Genomic DNA, 23144 nt, shown 5'->3' on the forward strand with positions numbered 1-23144 from the left:
AGGGAACAAAATATGCACAGGAGGAATTATGGAGACAAAGTGTGGAGCACTGTGGATTTTTCTGTGTGTAGGAATAACAGAAATGCCTGCTCTGGCCTGTGATGCTCCCATCACTCTGTCCCACCAATAGAGCTCTTGCTAGAGTCACAGGTAGTTTACCACCTTATATTCTGTATTCTTTCAATTTCTCCTTCTGATTATGCTTTGTGTTTAAGGAATTTTTTATTTTCTTTATGGTTAAGAATACATATACTCTTGAACAGGGTTTATAAACCATTGGGAACCACAGGGTTCCCAATGCTAAGAACTGAATCCAGGTCTTCTGTAAGATCAGCTAGTGTTCCTTTCTGCAGATCCTTCTCTCTAACCATTGTTATCATTTCACTTATGATTTCAAATATTCTTTCCCCATTTTCTTTTTAATGTAAAGGCCCTTGTTAATTTATAGTGTAACATATGAGAAAAATCTAAATATGTAACTTTTCCTTGAAGTCCCCTTAATCTCCTCTTGCCCCAGTTTCTCCATCTATGAAATTGTGACTAGTTAAGGCTGTTACCTATTCCTGACTTATAGAGAATATGCAGATGTCAGTGCTGTATCACATGTGTGTCTGTAAGTGGCAGAAAAGAGAGACACTGTGTCTGCCCAGTATTTGGACATGTGAACATCAGAACAATTAGTTTCATTTTTAATTTCCTGAAGAAAGAGGGAGGGAGAGAGGGATAGGGGAGAGAGAGAGAGAGAGAGAGAGAGAGAGAGAACCTACAAGGACAAGACTGGTAATAGACAGACCAAGAATGTCATTCAGGATGAAGAACTAGAAACTCGAAGAAAACAAATAAGTTCAAGGTCCCTGGACAGGTGTCACAGACAGCCAGTGCAAGGTTCTACTCAGAAAGGCAGGGCGTAGCGACCTCAAAATGACCACTAAACTGGAGGCATGTGTCCTAGATAGGGAGCTAGCCTGAATTGACCACCATTCCAGGACCAGCCATTTCTAGAGGATAGACTGTGACTGAAATAAATGCTGCCTGTAGCCATAATGCATGAGCAGGGTATAGCACACACTCCTTAGACTACTTTTGAGATGGTTTCCTGAAACTCAGAGACCACAAGACTTCCTAAGAAGAACAAGTGAGTTGTTGATAAATGGGAGAGAAGAAGAAATAGAAGACTGTGGTCACAAAGAAGAGAGGCAGTAATAGAGACAAGAGGGTTATGAGGAACTGCCTGATGTGAGTAGCTAGTAAACACACCTGGGACCATGGTGAAGTTCTGGTCTGAGGTGCCATGAGAGGGTCATTACTGGGTCCACAGCCTTGTAGCAGCAGGGGTCAGTTAGCACAAAAGGCCAGGCAAACATCCATTGTCTGAACTGTTACCCTGCTAAGATGTTGATGTCTTATGGCTGGGCAGAACTGGGTCAAACCCTCATTTGGGCATGGTGGGAGAGCTGACCCTGAAGTCCTGAGAGCAGGTGATTTATGCTGGCCCTAGACATGTGCAGTAGTCAGAAAAGCCTGGACACACACATTGTAGTTGTTTCGGGTGTGATGGCCCAGAGAATATAAACACACTGGGAGAACTTGCACTTGTACTTGTCACCATGCATGGGACATCTTTATCTCTCTCCTCCTATGGCAGGCAGGAGTATGGCCCTGGAGTCATAAGAGCATGAGATCTGAGCCTGACCATCACCAGCTGCATCACTAAGGACAGAGGGCCCTGCTTCATGCCTGGACAGCGCAGTACATCTGACCTTGGTGGCAGGAGACAGACAAGCTGAACGTGAGGACCTAATTGTGGAAAAGCTGGTCCTGCCATTTCTCTGCCATGAGGTGACACAGGCAAAGAAAAATACCCCCTCACATCTCTTGTCACATTCAGCAGGCAGGATATCTGGCCCCAAGATCAAGCCTTTGGAGATAGAGAACTTTGGAGATGGAACCATGATTCCTGATTATTTTACAGGTTAAGTAAGGTCATGACTGACTAAGATCTTATTGGATGTTCTCAAAATTAGTACCACAGGAATATATGAGGAAAAAGGAAGGGGCTAATGAATGTCAACTATTTCTTCTAAGGACTAAGCATGTCAATATATCGAAGAGAGAGAGGGAAGGGTCAAAACTTTTTTTTAGAGAAGACAGGGCCTAAAGAGATAGGATATAAGGGTCAACAGTAAATAGTTCATTCCAGGACATGTTAGCTCATTCTTAGGGTAAGTTAATAAGTTAAAATTTACCATGCACTTAAAGTATAAATTACTTACATTTATGATTGTCTTAGGTAAGGGTTTATGTAAAAGAAAGAAACACTACGAGTAAATGGAAAAGTATTAATTGTTAGTTTATGCTCTTTACAGAAAAGTTGTATAGGCAGGACTATACTGTAAAACTAAAACAGATTGGAGCAAAAAAAGTCAACTTATAAACATTATGAGCATAATAAATTAATAGGTGATAAAATACAAAGGTTATATTTATCTTAAAAGCTTGCTTGGATTCTAATTGTCTCTTACTTAGAAACCAAATCCACAGATTACATGTTTCTGGCTAGATATAATGATTTGGCTTGATAAACAATACTTGAATCATTTTGGCTTGCTATGTGTAGGTATGCTCAACTAGACATATTCATTTGGATTATAATACTATATTGCTTAGATATGGGAAAATGTTAATCATTGACTACAAGGAGATAAGGAAAATTGAATACAAATTTTAGTAAGTACTTGTTGAGATTCTTGAAAAATGTTTAAAGAAAATCGGAAACTGTATGTATTTCAATGTTCTGAAATTCAATATGTATAAAGATGGCTCAAGCTATTTGGAACACTTACTTGAACAACAAGTGATTTGAGTCCTTTATTGCTGACTCCACCTATGTGTTCATTGTGGGTTATTGAACTTATCAGATAAGGACTTAGAAATATTTTTTCCATAAAGTACTTAAGTGTCTCGTGTTGTCCACATAGACAGTATAAGCATGTTATTTTCCCATTGACCACCACATATTCTTATAATATAGCCATCCCTGACATAGAAGACACTTTATGTGTCTTTTTTCAATTATGAGAAGCCTGCATGTCTCTTCCCTCCAGGTATAATGTAGCAGTAAACAAGGTTTTTGCATGTTGCTTCCTAGGGAGGACCACCTTCTTTACTGGTAGTCTGATATAAAGGTTCAGTTATCACCTTACAATTACTGTTCTATCTCCTCAGGCTGTTTCCTCTGTCACCATTCTCCTGAGGCAGATGCAATGTCATCATTATTGTACTGTATGAAACATATAAATGTAAGAGCAATAAACTGTACCCAAGGTGCACATGCTTTCAGCTGCAACCCATAATCTGGAGTTCTTCAGAACTTCTCTGTCTCATAGATAAATTATATAGCTGGCAGCTGTGCCACCTCAGGTAAGCACATTTTTATCCTAGCATCACTGTGGAAGGAACAAGTGTACTTTGAAGCTCAGGCTTGAAGTGTACTAAAAGCTCAGGCTCTATTCTGCTGGTCTTGAGGGTGAAATCTGTGCCTGAAACACTGTTACTGAAATGTCTGGGAGTCCAGAAAATCAGTTGCAAATCTTGTGGATTAGCAGCTATGGAGACTGGCTTGGCTTCTGTAGGTAGCAATGAAATATGTTTCAACTACTTTATATGAGGCTCTAACTAGATTTGCAAGAAGACATGAAAGCTTAATCTCGAAGGCTGATGGCAGAGATATCACAGTTAAAGTTAATCTAAATTAGTGACAGATAAGCTTACTCCATGAACAATCTTTGTGATTTCTTTTTGAAAATTATTTCAAATGAAATTTTATTTTACATAGAATTTATTGCAAACCAAATTTCTCTCTCTTCACAGAAAAAAAGTGAAATGAAAGCCCTAAAGGGCTTCTAGGCATAACTAAAATTGCTCATTAAGTTTATCTGTTCCATAATCTTCATTAAAAAACATGTTATTTCCCATATGTATCCTCCCTCTCACAGATAAGACAAGAATTGTTATCTCATAGAATAAGACCAATCTACTCATGTATAAACAGTACGCATCTAAGTGAAATGAGGAATAAATTATTACATGTATGGGTATTCAACCTGCATTTGCACCACATAAGTACTTAGTGCCTCTGAAGGTGAGAAGAAGGTATGAGATCTCTACTTATTTTGCACATTTTTATACAAGCTACCATGTTGGTACTAGGAATTGAACCATGATTCTGTAAAAGAATATACACTTCTCTTAACCATGGAGTCATTTTTCTCTCCTCCTATGTGAAAATTTTACCATGATAGAAAAATATTATTTTCAATTTTGGAATAGGCCACCAGCATCAAACAAAGGTGTTGAGAACCAAGAATATGCTGTAGCAATCTGCAATTGTTATATCTCTCTTTGTTTTGTGAGAATCTTTGTATTTCTCTGAAAATCATTTTACTAAAGTGCAACTGAGATAAGCAGACTGTGCCTATGCAGCATGTACAGTTGACTTCACTGTACATATTTATGATGCCATTACTACAGTCAATATTGGAATGCAGATCTTAATTCCAGAATGTTCCTTATACTCATCTTCATTCTGTTGCTCCCATACTTATTCCTTCTAACCAAACAAAAACACTTCTTTCAGTTTAATCCCAACATTTATTGAGTTCATAAATTTGGACATTGCATTTACATATCTATTCAATTCTGAACAACAGTGTTTGAGGAAATTTGATTTCCCAGATTCCACATAACCAGGTTCAGAGTTATGTTTTATAAACCAGTCAAATATACCTGAGTGAATTTGCCTTGAATGATTTTATTTCTATGCTACAAATTAAAATTGAAAATACAGCAGTCTAGGTACGGTTTAAAAATGTCCCTTATTTAACCATTATTTATTTAAGGGCAGTTTGTTTTATATAATAAAGAAACCTCAACCATATTTCTTAGCAACAAAATCGCCAGTATTTATCCTTAAATCTATTAATTCATATAATGGCTAGAGAACAAAACCAGTTTTCCACTATAATTTCATCTATGTCAAGTTGCTGTCTTGTCATCATCTGGGCAGTCTTGTTAAAAGAACTTTCTCAGGGAATCTGATCCTTTACTTAACAGACTGTGTGTGTAACAATCCCGCAATGTAGTGTATAACATTTTGATTCAGCAAAACTCCCCTCTAACTAATGCTTAACCCAGAAAAAGCAGAAAAGTAACTGCATAGATAGTTCTTCATCTCATAAAGGTCGTGTCTATGAACCTTACACATTAACTTGCTGGGAAAAATCTGATTGTTTTAACTTTGAATTTGTGCTGGTCATTGAGGATAAGGAATGAAGTTGGGAAAATGATTGTTAACATCAATATATTTTTATTACATACAATCAGAAAATTCTACTGATGCCTCCAATAAATTAGCACACCCATTTAATCTGTTATGGTTCAGGGCTAGTACTGTCACTTCCATATTAAAACTGACCAATTCAGCACAATTAATCTGTCAACTTGACAAGTCTAACATTTCCAGTTTTGGCCATGTTAGCACATAACTACATAACGGCCACAAACACATCTAACAGGACACCGAGGCCTAGAGACTACTAATGTTCAGCGTGAAGAGCCACTGTTATGTGTTTTATGAAATGGCATAGTCTTGCTCTAAAATCACAACAGTTGGTGTTATGACTATTGATTAGGAAATGTCAAAAAACCCCATCCTAATCAAGACATTATCTTTACTTAATGAATATACTCTATCTTGGTTATTATAGAAAAAAATGCCCTGTATTCAAAACAAAAATTTGCTGATTTGTCCACTACTGAATTAGTATGAATAAACTGTATCGTTTATTTAATGTAACATTCAGTAAAGGTTATGTGCTAGAAATGGGTGCCTACTTGGCAGTATGAATAATTCTCAGTGGTAAGATATTCAAGCAAAAATATATATCATTCTTTTTAAAACTATAAGAAGCTAGAGCAGCCTTTTTTTAAAAAATTTATTTAATACTTAAAATAATTCTTTGGTTTCCGGGGAAACATCGACCTCCCCCATCCCCTTCCTTATGGGTGTTCCCCTCCCAACCCTCCCCCCATTGCCGCCCTCCCTCCAACAGTCTAGTTCACTGGGGGTTCAGTCTTAGCAGGACCCAGGGCTTCCCCTTCCACTGGTGCTCTTACTAGGATATTCATTGCTACCTATGAGGTCAGAGTCCAGGGTCAGTCCATGTATAGTCTTTAGGTAGTGGCTTAGTCCCTGGAAGCTCTGGTTGCTTGGCATTGTTGTACATATGGGGCCTCGAGCCCCTTCAAGCTCTTCCAGTTCTTTCTCTGATTCCTTCAACGGGGGTCCTATTCTCAGTTCAGTGGTTTGCTGCTGGCATTCACATCTGTATTTGCTGTATTCTGGCTGTGTCTCTCAGGAGCGATCTACATCCGGCTCCTGTCGGTCTGCACTTCTTTGCTTCATCCATCTTGTCTAATTGGGTGGCTGTATATGTATGGGCCACATGTGGGGCAGGCTCTGAATGGGTGTTCCTTCAGTCTCTGTTTTAATCTTTGCCTCTCTATTCCCTGCCAAGGGTATTCTTGTTCTCCTTTTAGAGAAGGAGTGAAGCATTCACATTTTGATCATCCGTCTTGAGTTTCGTTTGTTCTAGGCATCTAGGGTAATTCAAGCATTTGGGCTAATAGCCACTTATCAGTGAGTGCATACCATGTATGTCTTTCTGTGATTGGGTTAGCTCACTCAGGATGATATTTTCCAGTTCCAACCATTTGCCTACGAATTTCATAAAGCCGTTGTTTTTGATAGCTGAGTAATATTCCATTGTGTAGATGTACCACAGTTTCTGTATCCCTTCCTCTGTTGAAGGGCATCTGGGTTCTTTCCAGCTTCTGGCTATTATAAATAAGACTGCTATGAACTTAGTGGAGCACTTGTCATTGTTATATGTTGGGGTATGGCCTTTTTTTCAGTTTTGGAACATTTCTTTAGGTGTTTCTCAGCCATTCGGCATTCCTCAGCTGTGAATTCTTTGTTTAGCTCTGAACCCCATTTTTTAGTAGGGTTATTTGTCTCCCTGCGGTCTAACTTCTTGAGTTCTTTGTATATTTTGGATATAAGGCCTCTATCTGTTGTAGGATTGGTAAAGATCTTTTCCCAATCTGTTGGTTGCAGATTTGTCCTAACCACAGTGTCCTTTACCTTACAGAAGCTTTGCAGTTTTATGAGATCCCATTTGTCGATTCTTGATCTTAGAGCATAAGCCATTGGTGTTTTGTTCAGGAAATTTTTTCCAGTGCCCATGTGTTCCAGATGCTTCCCTAGTTTTTCTTCTATTAGTTTGAGTGTGTCTGGTTTGATGTGGAGGTCCTTGATCCACTTGGACTTAAGCTTTGTACAGGGTGATAAGGATGGATCGATCTGCATTCTTCTACATGTTGCGCTCCAGTTGAACCAGCACCATTTGCTGAAAATGCTCTCTTTTTTCCATTGGATGGTTTTGGCTCCTTTGTCAAAAATCAAGTGACCATAGGTGTGTGGGTTCCTTTCTGGGTCTTCAATTCTATTCCATTGGTCTATCTGTCTGTCTCTGTACCAATACCATGCAGTTTTTATCACTATTGCTCTGTAATACTGCTTGAGTTCAGGGATAGTGATTCCCCCTGAAGTCCTTTCATTGTTGAGGATAGTTTTAGCTATCCTGGGTTTTTTGTTATTCCAGATGAATTTGCAAATTGTTCTGTCTAACTCTTTGAAGAATTGGATTGGTATTTTGATGGGGATTGCATTGAATCTGTAGATCACTTTTGGTAAAATGGCCATTTTTACTATATTAATCCTGCCATTCCATGAGCATGGGAGATCTTTCCATTTTCTGAGGTCTTCTTCAATTTCTTTCCTCAGTGTCTTGAAGTTCTTATTGTACAGATCTTTTACTTGCTTGGTTAAAGTCACACCGAGGTACGTTATATTATTTGGGTCTATTATGAAGGGTGTCGTTTCCCTAATTTCTTTCTCGGCTTGTTTCTCTTCTGTGTAGAGGAAGGCTACTGATTTATTTGAAATAATTTTCTACCCAAACACTTTGCTGAAGTTGTTTATCAGCTTTAGTAGTTCTCTGGTGGAACTTTTGGGATCACTTAAATAAACTATCATATCATCTGCAAATAGTGATATTTTGACTTCTTCTTTTCAGATCTGTATCCCCTTGACCTCCTTTTGTTGTCTGATTGCTCTGGCTAGAACTTCAAGAACTATATTGTATAAGTAGCTAGAGAGTGGGCAGCCTTGTCTAGTCCCTGATTTTAGTGGGATTGCTTCAAGTTTCTCTCCATTTAGTTTAATGTTAGCAACTGGTTTGCTGTATAGGGCTTTTACTATGTTTAGATATGGGCCTTGAATTCCTATTCTTTCCAGGACTTTTATCATGAAGGGGTGTTGAATTGTGTCAAATGCTTTCTCAGCATCTAATGAAATGATCATGTGGTTTTGTTCTTTCAGTTTGTTTATATAATGGATCACGTTGATGGTTTTCCGTATATTAAACTGTCCCTGCATGCCTGGGGTGAAGCCTACTTGATCAAGGTGGATGATTGTTTTGATGTGCTCTTGGATTCGGTTTGCCAGAACTTTATTGAGTATTTTTGCGTCGATATTCATAAGGGCAATTGGTCTGAAGTTCTCTTTCTTTGTTGGGTCTTTGTGTGGTTTAGGTATAGAGTAATTGTGGCTTCATAGAAGGAATTCGGGAGTGCTCCATCTGTTTCAATTTTGTGGAATATTTTGGATAATATTGGTATGAGGTCTTCTATGAAGGTTTGATAGAATTATGCACTGAACCCGTCTGGACCTGGGCTCTTTTTGGTTGGGAGACCTTTAATGACTGCTTGTATTTCCTTAGGAGTTATGGGGTTGTTTAACTGGTGTATTTGTTCCTGATTTAACTTCGGTACCTGGAATTTGTCTAGGAAATTGTCCATTTCCTGTAGATTTTCAAGTTTTGTTGAATATAGGCTTTTATAGTAAGATCTGATGATTTTTTGAATTTCCTCTGAATCTGTAGTTATGTCTCCCTTTTCCTTTCTGATTTTGTTAATTTGGACACACTCTCTGGGTCCTCTCATTAGTCTGGCTAAGGGTTTATCTATCTTGTTGATTTTCTCAAAGAACCAACTTTTGGTTCTGTTGATTCTTTCTATGGTCCTTTTTGTTTCTACTTTGTTGATTTCAGCTCTGAGTTTGATTATTTCCTGCCTTCTACTCCTCCTGGGTGCATTTGCTTCTTTTTGTTCTAGAGCTTTTAGGTGTGCTGTCAAGCTGCTGACATATGCTCTTTCCTGTTTCTTTCTGCAGGCACACAGCGCTATGTGTTTTCCTATTATCACAGCTTTTATTGTGTCCCATAAGTTTGGGTATGTTGTACCTTCATTTTCATTAAAATCTAAAAAGTTTTTAATTTCTTTCTTTATTTCTTCCTTGACTAGGTTATCATTGAGTAGAACATCGTTCAATTTCCACGTATATGTGGGCATTCTTCCCTTATTGTTATTGAAGACCAGTTTTAGGCCGTGGTGGTCTGATAGCACGCATGGGATTATTTCTATCTTTCTGTACCGGTTGTGGCCCATTTTTTGACCAACTATATGGTCAATTTTGGAGAAAGTACCATGAGGAGCTGAGAAGAAGGTATATCCTTTTGCTTTAGGATAGAATGTTCTATAAATATCCGTTAAGTCCATTTGGCTCATGACTTCTCTTAGTCTGTCTACGTCTCTGTTTAATTTCTGTTTCCATGATCTGTCCATTGATGAGAGTGGGGTGTTCAAATCTCCTACTATTATTGTATGAGGTGCAATGTGTGTTTTGAGCTTTAGTAAGGTTTCTTTTACGTATGTAGGTGCCCTTGTATTTGGGGCATATATATTTAGGATTGAGAGTTCATCTTGGTGGATTTTTCCTTTGATGAATATGACGTGTCCTTCCTTAACTTTTTTGATGACTTTTAGTTTAAAATTGATTTTATCTGATATTAGAATGGCAACTCCAGCTTTCTTCTTCTGACCATTTACTTGGAAAGTTGTTTTCCAGCCTTTCACTCTGAGGTAGTGTCTGTCTTTGTCTCTGAGGTGTGTTTCCTGTAGGCGACAGAATGCAGGGTCCTCGTTGCATATCCAGTTTGTTAATCTATGTCTCTTTATTGGGGAGTTGAGGCCATTGATGTTGAGAGATATTAAGGAATAGTGATTATTGCTTCCTGTTATATTCATATTTGGATGTGAAATTATGTTTGTATGCTTCTCTTCTCTTTGTTTTGTTTCCAAGACGATTAGTTTCTTGCTTCTTCTAGGGTATAGCTTGCCTCCTTATGTTGGGCTTTACCATTTATTGTCCTTTGTAGTGCTGGATTTGTAGAAAGATATTGTGTAAATTTGGTTTTCCCATGGAATATCTTGGTTTCTCCATCTATGCTAATTGAGAGTTTTGCAGGATACAGTAACCTGGGCTGGCATTTGTGTTCTCTTAGGGTCTGTATGACATCAATCCAGGATCTTCTGGCTTTCATAGTTTCCGGCGAAAAGTCTGGTGTGATTCTGATAGGTCTGCCTTTATATGTTACTTGACCTTTTTCCCTTACTGCTTTTAATATTCTTTCTTTATTTTGTGCGTTTGGTGTTTTGACTGTATGTGACGGGAGGTGTTTCTTTTCTGGTCCAATCTATTTGGAGTTCTGTAGGCTTCTTGTATGCCTATGGGTATCTCTTTTTTTAGGTTAGGGAAGTTTTCTTCTATGATTTTGTTGAAGATATTTACTGGTCCTTTGAGCTGGGAGTCTTCACTCTCTTCTATATCTATTATCCTTAGGTTTGATCTTCTCATTGATCCTGGATTTCCTGTATGTTTTGGACCAGTAGCTTTTTCCGCTTTACATTATCTTTGACAGTTGAGTCAATGATTTCTATGGAATCTTCTGCTCCTGAGATTCTCTCTTCCATCTCTTGTATTCTGTTGGTGAAGCTCGTATCTACAGCTCCTTGTCTCTTCTTTTGGTTTTCTATATCCAGAGTTGTTTCCATGTGTTCTTTCTTGATTGCTTCTATTTCCATTTTTAATTCCTTCAACTGTTTGATTGTGTTTTCCTGGAATTCTTTCAGGGATTTTTGTGACTCCTCTCTATGGGCTTCTACTTGTTTAATTATGATTTCCTGGAATTCTTTCAGGGATTTTTGTGACTCCTCTCTATGGGCTTCTACTTGTTTAATTATGTTTTCCTGGAAATCTTTCAGGCATTTTTGTGATTCCTCTCTGTAGGCTTCTACTTGTTCTCTAAGGGAGTTCTTCACGTCTTTCTTGAAGTCCTCCAGCATCATGATCAAATATGATTTGAAACTAGATCTTGCTTTTCTGGTGTGTTTGGATATTCCATGTTTGTTTTGGTGGGAGAATTGTTCTCCGATGGTGCCATGTAGTCTTGGTTTCTGTTGCTTGGGTTCCTGTGCTTGCCTCTCGCCATCAGATTATCTCTAGTGTTACTTTGTTCTGCAATTTCTGACAGTGGCTAGACTGTCCTATATGCCTGTGTGTCAGGAGTGCTGTAGACCTGTTTTCCTGTTTTCTTTCAGCCAGTTATGGGGACAGAGTGTTCTGCTTTTGGGCGTGTAGTTTTTCCTCTCTATAGGTCTTCAGCTGTTCCTGTGGGCCTGTGTCTTGAGTTCACCAGGCAGGTCACTTGCAGCAGAAAAGTTGGTCTTACCTGTGGTCCCGAGGCTCAAGTTTGCTCGCGGGGTGCTGCCCACGAGCTCTCTGCGGCGGCAGCAACCAGGAAGATCTAGGCAGCCCTTTCTGGGAGCTTCCATGCACTAGGGTTCTAAATGGCGTTTGGTGTTTTCCTCTGGCATCCGAGATGTGTGTGCAGAGTGCAGTCTCTTCTGGTTTCCCAGGCTTGTCTGCCTCTCTGAAGGTTTAGCTCTCTCTCCCACGGGATTTGGGAGCAGAGAACTGTTTATCCTGTCTATTTCCTTCAGGTTCCGGTGGTGTCTCAGGCGAAGGGGTCCTGCCGCTCCTGGGCCCTCCCCTACGGGAACCCAGAGGCCTTATACAGTTTCCTCTTGGGCCAGGAATGTGGGCAGGGGTGGTCAGTGTTGGTGGTCTCCTCCGCTCTGCAGCCTCGGGCATGCCCACCTGACCAGGCGGTGAGGTCTCTCTCCCATGGGGTTTGGGAGCAGAGAGCTGCTGCGGGCAGGGATCCGCGAGTGTGGGACTTCCCGTAAACACAGGAAGTGCCAGGTCCTAGAGGAATTTTGCCTTTGTGTGTCCTGAGTTCACCAGGCAGGTTTCTTGCAGCGGAAAAGTTGGTCTTACCTGTGGTTCTGAGGCTCAAGTTTGCTCGTGGGGCACTGCCTAAGTCCTCTCCGCGACTGCAGCAACCGGGAAGATCTGCGCCCTCTTTCCAGGAGCCTCCGTGCACCAGGGTTCCAGATGGCGTTTAGTGTTTTCCTCTGGCGTCTGGATGTGTGCAGAGTGCAGCCTATTCTGGTTTCCCAGGCGTGTCTGCCTCTCTGTAGGTTTAGCTCTCCCTCCCACGGGATTTGGGTGCAGAGAACTGTTTATCCTGTCTGTTTCCTTCACGTTCTGGCGGTGTCTCAGGCACATGGGTCCTGCCGCTCCTGGGCCCTCCCCTACGGGAACCCAGAGGCCTTATAGAGTTTCCTCTTGGGCCAGGGATGTGGGCAGGGGTGGACAGTGTTGGTGGTCTCCTCTGTAGAGCAGCCTTTTTAACATGCAATATCCGAAATTATTTCCCTATGTGAGAGGTCCATGGATTTTATATTTCCATATCAACCTCTACAGGATATAAATATGAGATATATGAACCCTTGTGTTGTTTTAAAGTTATAAAAAAAATAGATCCCATTACAGATGGTTTTGAGCCACTTTGTGGTTGCTGGGAACTAAACTCAGTATCTCTGGAAGAGCAGTCGGTACCCTTAACCACTGGATATTAGCCCAAATGCTCAAATTACCCTAGATGCACAGAATACATAAAACTCAAGAAGGATGATCAAAATGTGAATGCTTCACTCCTTCTTCAAAAGGGGAACAAGAATACACTTGGGAGGGTAGAGGGAGGCAAAATTTAGAACAGAGGCCGAAGGAACGCCCAATTAGAGCCTGCCCAACTTGTGGCACATACACATACAGCCACCAAAGTAGATAAGAAGGATGAAGAAAAGAAGTGCAGGCTGACAGGAACTGGATGTAGATCTCTCCTGAGTGACACAACCAGAATATGGCCAATACATAGGGGAATGCCAGCAGCAAACCGCTGAATGGAGAAAGAGACCATCCCCGCCCCGTTGAAGAAATCAGAGAAAGGACTGAAAGAGCTTGAAGGGGCTTGAGACCCCATATGGACAACAATGCCAACCAACCAGAGCTTCCAGGGACTAAACCACTACCCAAAGATTATACATGGACTGACCCTGGGCTCCAACTGCATAGGTAGCAATGAATAGCCTAGTAAGGGCACCAGTGGGAGGGGAAGCCCTTGGTCCTACCAAGACTGGACCCCCCGTGAACAGGATTGTTGTGGGGGGAGGGCAATAAAGTGGGGAGGATGGGGAGGGGAACACCCACATATAAGGGGAGGAGTTAGGGGAATGTTAGGCTGGAATCTAGGAAAGGTAATAACAATTTAAATGTAAATAAGAAATACCCAATTTAAAATGATGGAGAAAAAAATAAAATAAAAGGCTGTCTTTTGCTCCTACGAGGTCCAGCACCACAGTGCCCCCAAGTTATCTACTAGATATCTTGCCAGAAGCACACATCCTAGCACTGTGGCAGCCCAGTGTCTCTAACACTACACACTCTCCAAAATTCAATCCTCCGCAAGAAAGAGTACACATTAACCTCTAATCCAATTGATAAGACATAATTGCCCACCCAAAAAAGGCCTGTACATATCCATCCCTTAAGAGCATTCATAACAACCTATAAATACAGAGAGTGGAATCTTTACATCAGCCTCCATGTTCTCTCAGTGGCAGCTTCTCTGCCAGTCTCCTTCTGTCTCTTCCTCTTTCTAGATCCAGTCTCCTCCTCCTCCCTCAAACTTTTCTCCAGTCCATCCTTCCTTCTCATCCAAGGACAGGCCTCATTCTATCTTGTATTTCCCTCACCTGTAAGACATCATCCAACACCCTAGTAGTTTTTTTTTAATTCATCAGTTTTAAATAATATGTTGTTATTATGTTGCATGGTAGGATGCTTATAGACTTTTCTGTTAACCAATGAAGTATCCAAACATACTATGATAAGAATCAAGGCATTCCATATAACCTTGGTTTCACATATGTTATGTCTCTATATAACAAAGACTGTCAGGTGCTGTTATTTCAGAGAGTGGCAACATTATCAAAGAACTGCATCAGTTTGCTCATACTGGTCAAATCTTAATCTACAGAAGTAGCCCAGATGTCTATCACCTTCAGCAGTACATCATGTGACTAACAAAGGGAAACAAAATAAACTCAGTGAAGGGACTATGAATGTGACCTCTTCTCCTGACACTCTATTTAAAACAAAAGAGCTCAGGATCATTTATACAAGATGTATCATTACAGAAAGTAATGCAGATGGCACAATAATCCCACAATGCTTTATAATTTATTCTTGGTTTACAGCAAATATTTTGTTTATGATATATGGTATATATATATATATATATATATATATATATATATATATATATATATACATATATATATATACACATATATATATTAGATAATTTAATGCATTTTAATATCTTTTATAGATTAATCACTCTGAATCACAATACCAGTATTCAAAGAGTAAAGAAGTAAATAATCTATTAGTAATGACATTATAGACTCTCTGTCCCAGGTTTTGGAGGAGGCAATTTTGTATTGGTTTCTCAACTGATAACAAACTCTTGTCTAATTCATTTTAGCAATTTTATTAGTCAAAATTAGTGGACAAACAGTTCTCTCTAAATGACAATATATTATAATATTTTATCCTTATTTGAGAGAAATATTGTAGCAGTTTTAAAGATTATTTTCTCTGGATATGTGATAGGCTCTTTATCTAATAATCGTTCATTCTAGTGATCAATAATTTTGCAGACACGATGTCATGGGTAATATATGTGAAATGGTGTAATCTGGAGTCCTATTACTTTGTTCAATTTACTTTTTAAGTAAAAATGTATCTGATGCACAAAAATTGTAAACTCATCAACCTACATAGCAGCACATTAATATTTGAAATGTGACACAGGTGCATTAATTGTTTATTTATCTAAGTAACAAAAAATATCATATAGTGAGACCTCATTGTCCAATGTACTATAAACACTTGGGCTTCAGGTCAGCTTATTATTTTTATACTATGAGCAATATAGAACACTTCAGAATAAGTACTATAGTGTTTCCAGTATAAAAAGGAAAACAAGAAAATAAAAAATTGTATTTTTGACTAAAAGTAATTTTTAATACTTTGTAGGCATTTTTAATATATTTCAGTGAAGAAGACAATTAGAAACTTTCATGAGTTAACTTAGAGTTAAACACTTAAAAGAGTTATTTTAATGTCACACAAAGTTATTGGACATTCTCATCTTACTACAAAATAATAAAATTAATATTTAGGAACTTCAAATATTATTTTGAGAAAATATCATTTTACAGATAATTTTGGAAAGAAAAACTATTAGGAATGTAAATACTCTTTTATCACAATTCAAGTCTCTATCGTGCTTTCTAGGGCTGTGAGATTTCTCAGATTGTATATACTGCCTTGAATAAACTAATAAAGTTCTGAAATTTGCCTCTTGGCAAGATCTGACACATCAGGTGCCTTTAACACATGTTTACATCATAACCTATAAAATACAAATATGAACAAAGACTGTGGTCATGCATTAAAGACAATGGATTGCAGTCTTGTTATTGTAGTGAACAAAAAACCTTGTTAACTGTGCACATTAGATGTATATGTTACAAATTCAAACCAATTAAGCAATTGAAGCACCACAAAGAAGGAGTTAATGATAACACCCATGAAACAGCTAGATTCTTTATAAAGATAGATATAGATATTAGTAGAGTTCTCAAAATATCACTCAAAACAAAAGTAGAAGAAATATTTGTAGTATACTGCATCTCATTACATACAGGACATTCTTTAAAACTTTATTCACTTCTGTATTGTGTCTATGTATCTGTGCACACAGGACAAATGGCGTAATCAATCTTGTGAGTTCTGGGTATCAAAGTCAGAAGGCAAGGCTTGAAGGCAAGTGCATTAGCCACTTGAGACAACCTAACTGCTGCATAATAATAAATTCTGGAGACTATGACTTATGTGGCATACACATATATTGATGATGTACAATGGGAAATTATTAGAAATATATCTTGTATGATGTTGTACAGAATTTTCATATTTATATTTTTTAGAAAATGTTTCTCCTACACTTATCTTTCCTTCAAGAAGGCCAATAATTTTATTTTTTTTTCTTTTTGTCTTGCTCTGCTTTCTATGGCAATTTTATTCCCACTTCTAAGTGAAAGCAAGCATCCTTGCTTGGGCCTTCCCTCTTATTTAACTTCCTTGGGTCTTTGTGGAATATTATGGTATATATATATATATATATATATATATATATATATATATATATATGTGTGTGTGTGTGTGTGTGTGTGTGTGTGTGTGTGTGTGTGTGTGTGTGTATCAAACAAACCAAACTTCTCTCCTGTACCTGTCTCTGTTTCATATTTTTTGTACTCTTCCCTTTCCAGTTAATAGTATTCTCCTATCTTCAACCCATACCAAAAAAAAAAAAAAAAAAAGAAAAGAAAAAGAAAAAAAGAAAGAAAGAAAGAATGTGCTTTTCTCTTTTCAGGATAAACTTTTGCAAACTTTCTCAAAATTGAGCCTAGTATCAAAAGATTTAGGACTGGATTAGTCACAGCAATCTGAAATCAAATGGCTGTTATTTGAATTCAAAAGTTAGAGCTGAAAAGGGAAAGTTAAGTATGTTAAATATGTTAAATTTAGACAGTGTAGAAATGTGTATCTTATTCAACAGAACTGGAATGAATAAAGAATAATACAAAATGGTCTCAATCTCAAGAATTTGACGACTTTGGTTAACAGTAGTAAAGAGATTATGGCATGAACATGTGGGAGTCAATCCTTCACATAGTCAGCCTGTAACTTACACAGGGATGCTGCATCAGGTGAGTCAGTGGTCGTTGATGAGCCAGATGTGAACTGATGTGTATTTCCAGTGGGGAAATTCCAGAGCTGCAGGTTATTTACTATTGTAAATGTAAGCTCTGGGACAGGGTATACATCAAACAGGACTTTGCCTCTGTAGTGATTGTGATGGTAGTAACTTTCATGTTTATTCTCCTATAACAGTCCTTTCCTTAGAGGAATTGTTAGCATACAATCTCCGTTTACAGCATACGTACTTTATATGTGTATTATATTTTACCTTTCATACTGCAACAACTGATTAATTGAAATTATTGAATCTATAATTACCTACATAGACAATATATTCATTTTGTTTACAGATACCTTGCCTAGGAACAATGTCACATAAAATAATTCAAGTTGGATAGAGGTCTTTATAATCTATACTTATATAAGTTTCCTTTGAGGTACTCATACAATGACAAATTTGTCTCATAAAACTTAGAAAAGGGTTATGTTTATAATTCAACAAGTTGTGGATATATGCATAGTGCACTGGGTGGATCATGCTGTGATTATTTTTCTATTGATCTATAGATGCACAAAGGCCATTTCCCTCCTTGGTCTATCATGCATAATTCTAATGTAAACAGTAATGTGCAATCTTTTACAGTGCTGTCAGGCTTCAGTTCTCCTGAATACGTTCCTTGGGGTGGAATCGGACAGTCAAACTGCAAACATGTCTCTGGGCTCTCCGTTGGGTCCTATAGTTTCCATAGGTGCTACATTATTTCCAATCACAATTACAATTCAAATATTTATGATTTCCCCATACCTACAGTGTTTGTCATTTTTTCAATTATTGTCTTAATAATAAATGTGAAGTAGTATTTCATTATGGTATTGATTTGAATTACTAAAAACTGAGTGTTGAATCAGATCGCTTCATCTCTGTAGATATTGAAATGAAAAGGAAGCTTCTGGTCTTTCATAAGCTGACAGTAGGCACCTCTCAAAATGTCATATTTTGTTTGTGTTTCATATTTGGTTTCAGCCTGAAGAAGTACAAATTGTGTAGACAAAGTCTCTACCCTCTTCCTACAGATTTAGGGGATACTGCTGCTAAGTTTTGCAGAGCAATCAAGGTATAAGATGATACTGGTACCAGTACAACTGGATCAGGTGCCAAAGATCCACATACAATATTCTGTATGGGGAATCTTCTTTAGAGAATCCATACTATTTCTCACAACATGCTATCACCCTCAAGAGAAGATAACTCAATTCTTTAAAAAGACAGAGCAGTAAACACCATGATTTGCTACTTCTTGGAAATGGTTATGGGGCCATTACCAAATTAATATGGGAAAAGCTGTTTCACCGAATCCACACACACACACACACACACACACACAGAGAGAGAGAGAGAGAGAGAGAGAGAGAGAGAGGGCTAATACCCAAGTCGATGTATTGTATTCTAGTGTAAATTGAACCCTAGATATTTTTTAAAGTAATTAAATAAATTTTGTAGACAAATTACTTTCTTCTTTCTACATCTTCATACATTATATTTTTTTCTGAGGCTATAACTAGGAGAATTCTAAAATTCCTTTGTCGTGGAATTCTTCATAAGGAAATTGTATAGTTATAATAGACAAATAAAAGACATTTACTCTTTAATCAGGTACTGTCACTGTTGTCTTAGCAAATTCTGTGAGTGAGGAAACCTGGCTTCTTTGGTGAAAGTCGTAGGAAAAGGAAAGGACTTTAGGACCGAGGATGCTGAAATTAAGAAAACTGAATTGTTCAATGAAAGACTGCACTAGAACTTGTGGCTGATGGTATGACATGGTTTTTATTACCATCTAGAGACAGATACTATTTTTAATTTAAGAAATAAAAATGTTCAAGTGAAAATATTTCTAAGAAAGACTATATATAGATTTAAAGACATATTCTTGAGCTGAGGCCTCAGGTCTTGAGTTCTAATATGGAACAGTGTTTAAATCTTCTCACTCTGAATTAGGTCAGAGCTTTTTGTGTTTGCCTGCTTGAGTCCTGTAACTATGTTGCAGAGATCCCACTCATCTAACCAAGCATTAGACTAAGGAACTACTGACTGTTGTGAATTATACATGTGATTAAATAACGATTTATTTTTTTCCAGTTTTTAGTGTACCAATATTCTTGTAGTAAATGGTCATAACAGAGTTAATGTCATCTGTAAACATGAGAATTACTTACTTGCAACTTCAGTTCTCATTCTTCTCTTCCCAACTTTGACAAATTTAATACAAACAACAAAAAACCATGAACAAACAAAGAAATAACAAATCAGGTAGGCATACAAGCAGGTGTTATGTAGAAATAAAAAGGTTAGCAAGTGCAAATAATTAAGAAAATGATGGCCATGGTTCTGTGGTGCTATCTTGGAAAGTTTGGTCTTTGTATACTGTGTCTCCATTTATGCAGACCAATCTTTCACACTGGAGTACAACTGTTCACAGCTGTACAGAAAGGCAGCAAAGACAATCTACCTTTCTCTACACAGTGAAGAAACACTTTTAGAGACTTCACTGCTAATAGTGACTTTTTCTCCTTCTTGATATTTTTGACACATAACTGTACCAACCAAAGGATTTGCATATTGCTCCCTAGAGAGGACCTCTCATTACAAGCCCAAGACAAAAGCTACCTCTTCTTTCTGCCTTCACTATTCAGTATTCTTCATATCAAGTGTTCAGAATGAAGTTTCCTGCTCAGTTTCTTGGGCTGATAGTGCTCTGGATTCCTGGTAATTACAGAAACAAAGATGTAGGAGAATGTGGAGGAAATTGGATTTTTGGGGTCCTATAGATGTGGAAGCATGTTCTTTCCATGTTTTAGATTGCCATGCATGTTCTCCAAGAGTGGACTTATGAAATTTAGATGGTGAAAAGAGAAGAATCTGGGCATTAGTGGTAACTTTAACAAGTTTCAAAGCAGAATTCTAATTAGTAGGAAATTAATTAAGGAAGGGAAATAATTTTATACAAGAATTACCTTTGTATATAACAGCTTATTTCTCTCATTGCAGGAGCAACTGGTGATATTGTGATGACTCAAGCTCCACTCTCTGTATCTGTCACTCCTGGAGAGTCAGCTTCCATCTCCTGCAGATCTAGTAAGAGTCTGTTACATAGTAATGGCAACACTTACGTGAATTGGTACCTTCAGAAGCCAGGAAAGTCTCCTCAGTTCCTGATATATCGGATGTCCAACCTTGCCTCAGGAGTTCCAGACAGGTTTAGTGGCAGTGGGTCAGAAACAGATTTTACACTGAAAATCAGTAAGGTGGAGACTGAGGATGTTGGTGTTTATTACTGTGGACATGGTCTAGAATATCCTCCCACAGTGTTACAGCCTTGAACAAAAACACCACGCTTGAGGTGAAATAACTGCCTCATAAACTGCTTGTATCAGCTGTAGCATGGTATAACTGGCGTGACAAAGTGAACATATATTTTAAGGAGACACTTATTTACCTCTGACTCAGCTATTGACACAATGGACCATGGAAATTCGAACTTCCATGAGAGTTTCATGCTCTGAGGAGCAGAAGCAGCAACTTCTCTGCGGGGACAAGATTTCATAGTGTCTTATCTGACAAAGTTCAGTCAGTTATATCAATGATAGGTAGGACCAAACCTTGAACAGCACTTCTACAGTGTTCATCTCTTTGAATTTCCGTTTCATATTTAATCTCATTTCAGAACTACATGAGACTCAGATAGTTATCTTTAAATGTATTTGTTTCATTGGTCAATTTTATTTTTCTGGTTTTTAATTCCAGTTTGGCTTACTGAGGGCAGGTTGCTAGTCTAGACATGGGACATAATGTGTATATTATGGAGATTCTTTGAGACTTTATAAAAGGTAGATGTTGAAAGATCCAAGATAATGAGTAGTTGATTAATTGCACGGAGAGAAAAAGAGGGAGAGAGAGAGAGAGAGAGAGAGAGAGAGAGAGAGAGAGAAATAAAGGGAAAGGAGACTAAAATGTCTGAACCAGGATGCCTGCTGCTTATACCTTACCTTTATGTCTTATCTTCTCTAATTTCCGCGGTGGGAGATCATACCTTGAATGTCCCTATAATGTACATAGCTGTCACTGTCCATGCCAGTGGGAGTACTTCCAAATTATTTTGTATCTGTTAATTAATTTATTCATTTTAATATCCCTGTCAATTCCTCTGCTCAATCTCTGCCCCTCACAAGTCTCCCCATCCCCTTCTCCCTTGAGAGGGTCAAGACCCTCTCTGGGTGTTCCCCGACTCTGGTGCATTAAATTTCTCTAGGACTAGGTTAATCTTCTCTCACTGAGGCCAGAAAATGCAGACCATAAAAGGACTGGACTCCCCAGACAAGCAACAGGGAGCTCTCATTTTCAATGTTGCCATAGCACCAGTTAACATATGAAAGAGGGGTAGAGCTGCTATAAAGCTGTTGCTAGATTCTAACATCATATTTTCCTTTTTATAGGAAAGACTTAATGAAATGGGGAGTGATGGCATATGCCTTTTATCTCTACACTCTCAAGGCAAAGACAGACGCAGGAGTTTCTCTGAGTTCAAGTACAGCCTGGTCTGCAAAGTGAGTTTCAGAAGAGCCAAGTGTACACAGAGTAACCATGTGTTAAAAAGTCAAAATTGAGAGGAGGGGCTAATTCAAAGAAGGAAAAAGGAAAAGAAGTAGCAAGAACATGACATAAAGGAAAGACAGGCCTCAAGTCTATGATTTCGTGAATAAAATCCCTCAAACATCAATATGAGAAGTTGTGGGTGTTTTATATTTCTGCAGAATATGGTAGAATCCAACAAGATTTTCTATAGGATATCGAGATTGTCTCATATGTGAATCTCTGACACCATATAAGAAACTCATTGCATTATGAAACTAATAGGTGCATAGAAAATTCAGAATATCATACTGCTGTCATTTTTCCATCATTTGGTTCAATGGCGGACTTTACTTTTGCTTGGCTTTCCTTGAACAACTAAATATATCTATACATTACATATGTTTCCCTGCATTCTAATCTGACATCAAAGTGCAGTTGTAGTCTTGCCTTGACTTCCAATGGCTCCTCAGTTCATTTACTAAGAATGAGGCAAACCCACCTTGTTCCTGGTACTGCAGATATTCTTCATGGGTGATAAGAACAGTAGAGATGAACAAAGGGGACTCAGAAGGAGGGGTAATTCCTTAATGAAACAATATTTTCTCCAGAGAGCTCTTAATGCAATGTACTTCAAATCCTGGGCAATATGACACATTCAGAGAACAGCTACCCTACTACAACAAGCCCTGAATATCCTAACACAATGTAAACAAAAGAAAATAACATTAAATGCAATCTTATAAACAAAATAGAGATCTTTAAAGAGGAAAGGAATAAATCCCCTAAAAGAATACAGTGAAATACAGTTAAACAGGGGTCTTTGAGAAAAAAAAATTAAAAAAAACCCTTAAAGACATTAAGGAAAATAAAATTGATAGGTGAAGGAAAAAATAAAATTGTGCAAAGCCTATAAATAGAAATAGAATCATAAAGTGAATACAAACTGAAGAAATCCAGGAGATAGAAAACCTAGGAAGGAGAACAGGACAACTGACATAAGCATCACTAACAAAACACAGGAGACATAAGAGAAAATCTAACGTAGAGAATATAAAATAGAAGGAATAGATACATCAGTCAAAGAAACTGTTAATCTTAAAAAAATTGACACAAAACATCCAGAAAGTTTTGGAACTGTAGAATAATAGAGAAGAAGATGAGCAGTCCAAGCTCTAAGGCCCAGAAAATATTTTCAACAAATCATAGAAGAAAAGATTTGCAACCTAAATAAAGAGATGCCTATCTATATACAAGTAA

The 23144-nt window shown here is 38.0% G+C and overlaps 1 non-coding gene and 1 gene segment (V, D, J or C); both read left to right on the forward strand.

The window, feature by feature from the left end:
- The first annotated feature begins 562 nt into the window (after positions 1-562).
- On the forward strand, positions 563-690 carry LOC120102721 (small nucleolar RNA SNORA17). Its single transcript, XR_005504323.1, has one exon. It is a non-coding gene; the product is annotated as a small nucleolar RNA SNORA17 (small nucleolar RNA).
- Positions 691-19894: 19204 nt separating this feature from the next.
- LOC108350865 (immunoglobulin kappa variable 2-28-like) lies at positions 19895-21732 on the forward strand. The segment is given in 2 exon segments: positions 19895-20021; positions 20304-21732. Coding segments are annotated over 2 exon segments (381 nt in total).
- The last annotated feature ends 1412 nt before the right edge of the window (positions 21733-23144 follow it).

This window comes from Rattus norvegicus, chromosome 4 (assembly GCF_036323735.1).
Source record: "Rattus norvegicus strain BN/NHsdMcwi chromosome 4, GRCr8, whole genome shotgun sequence".
NCBI lineage: Eukaryota > Metazoa > Chordata > Mammalia > Rodentia > Muridae > Rattus > Rattus norvegicus.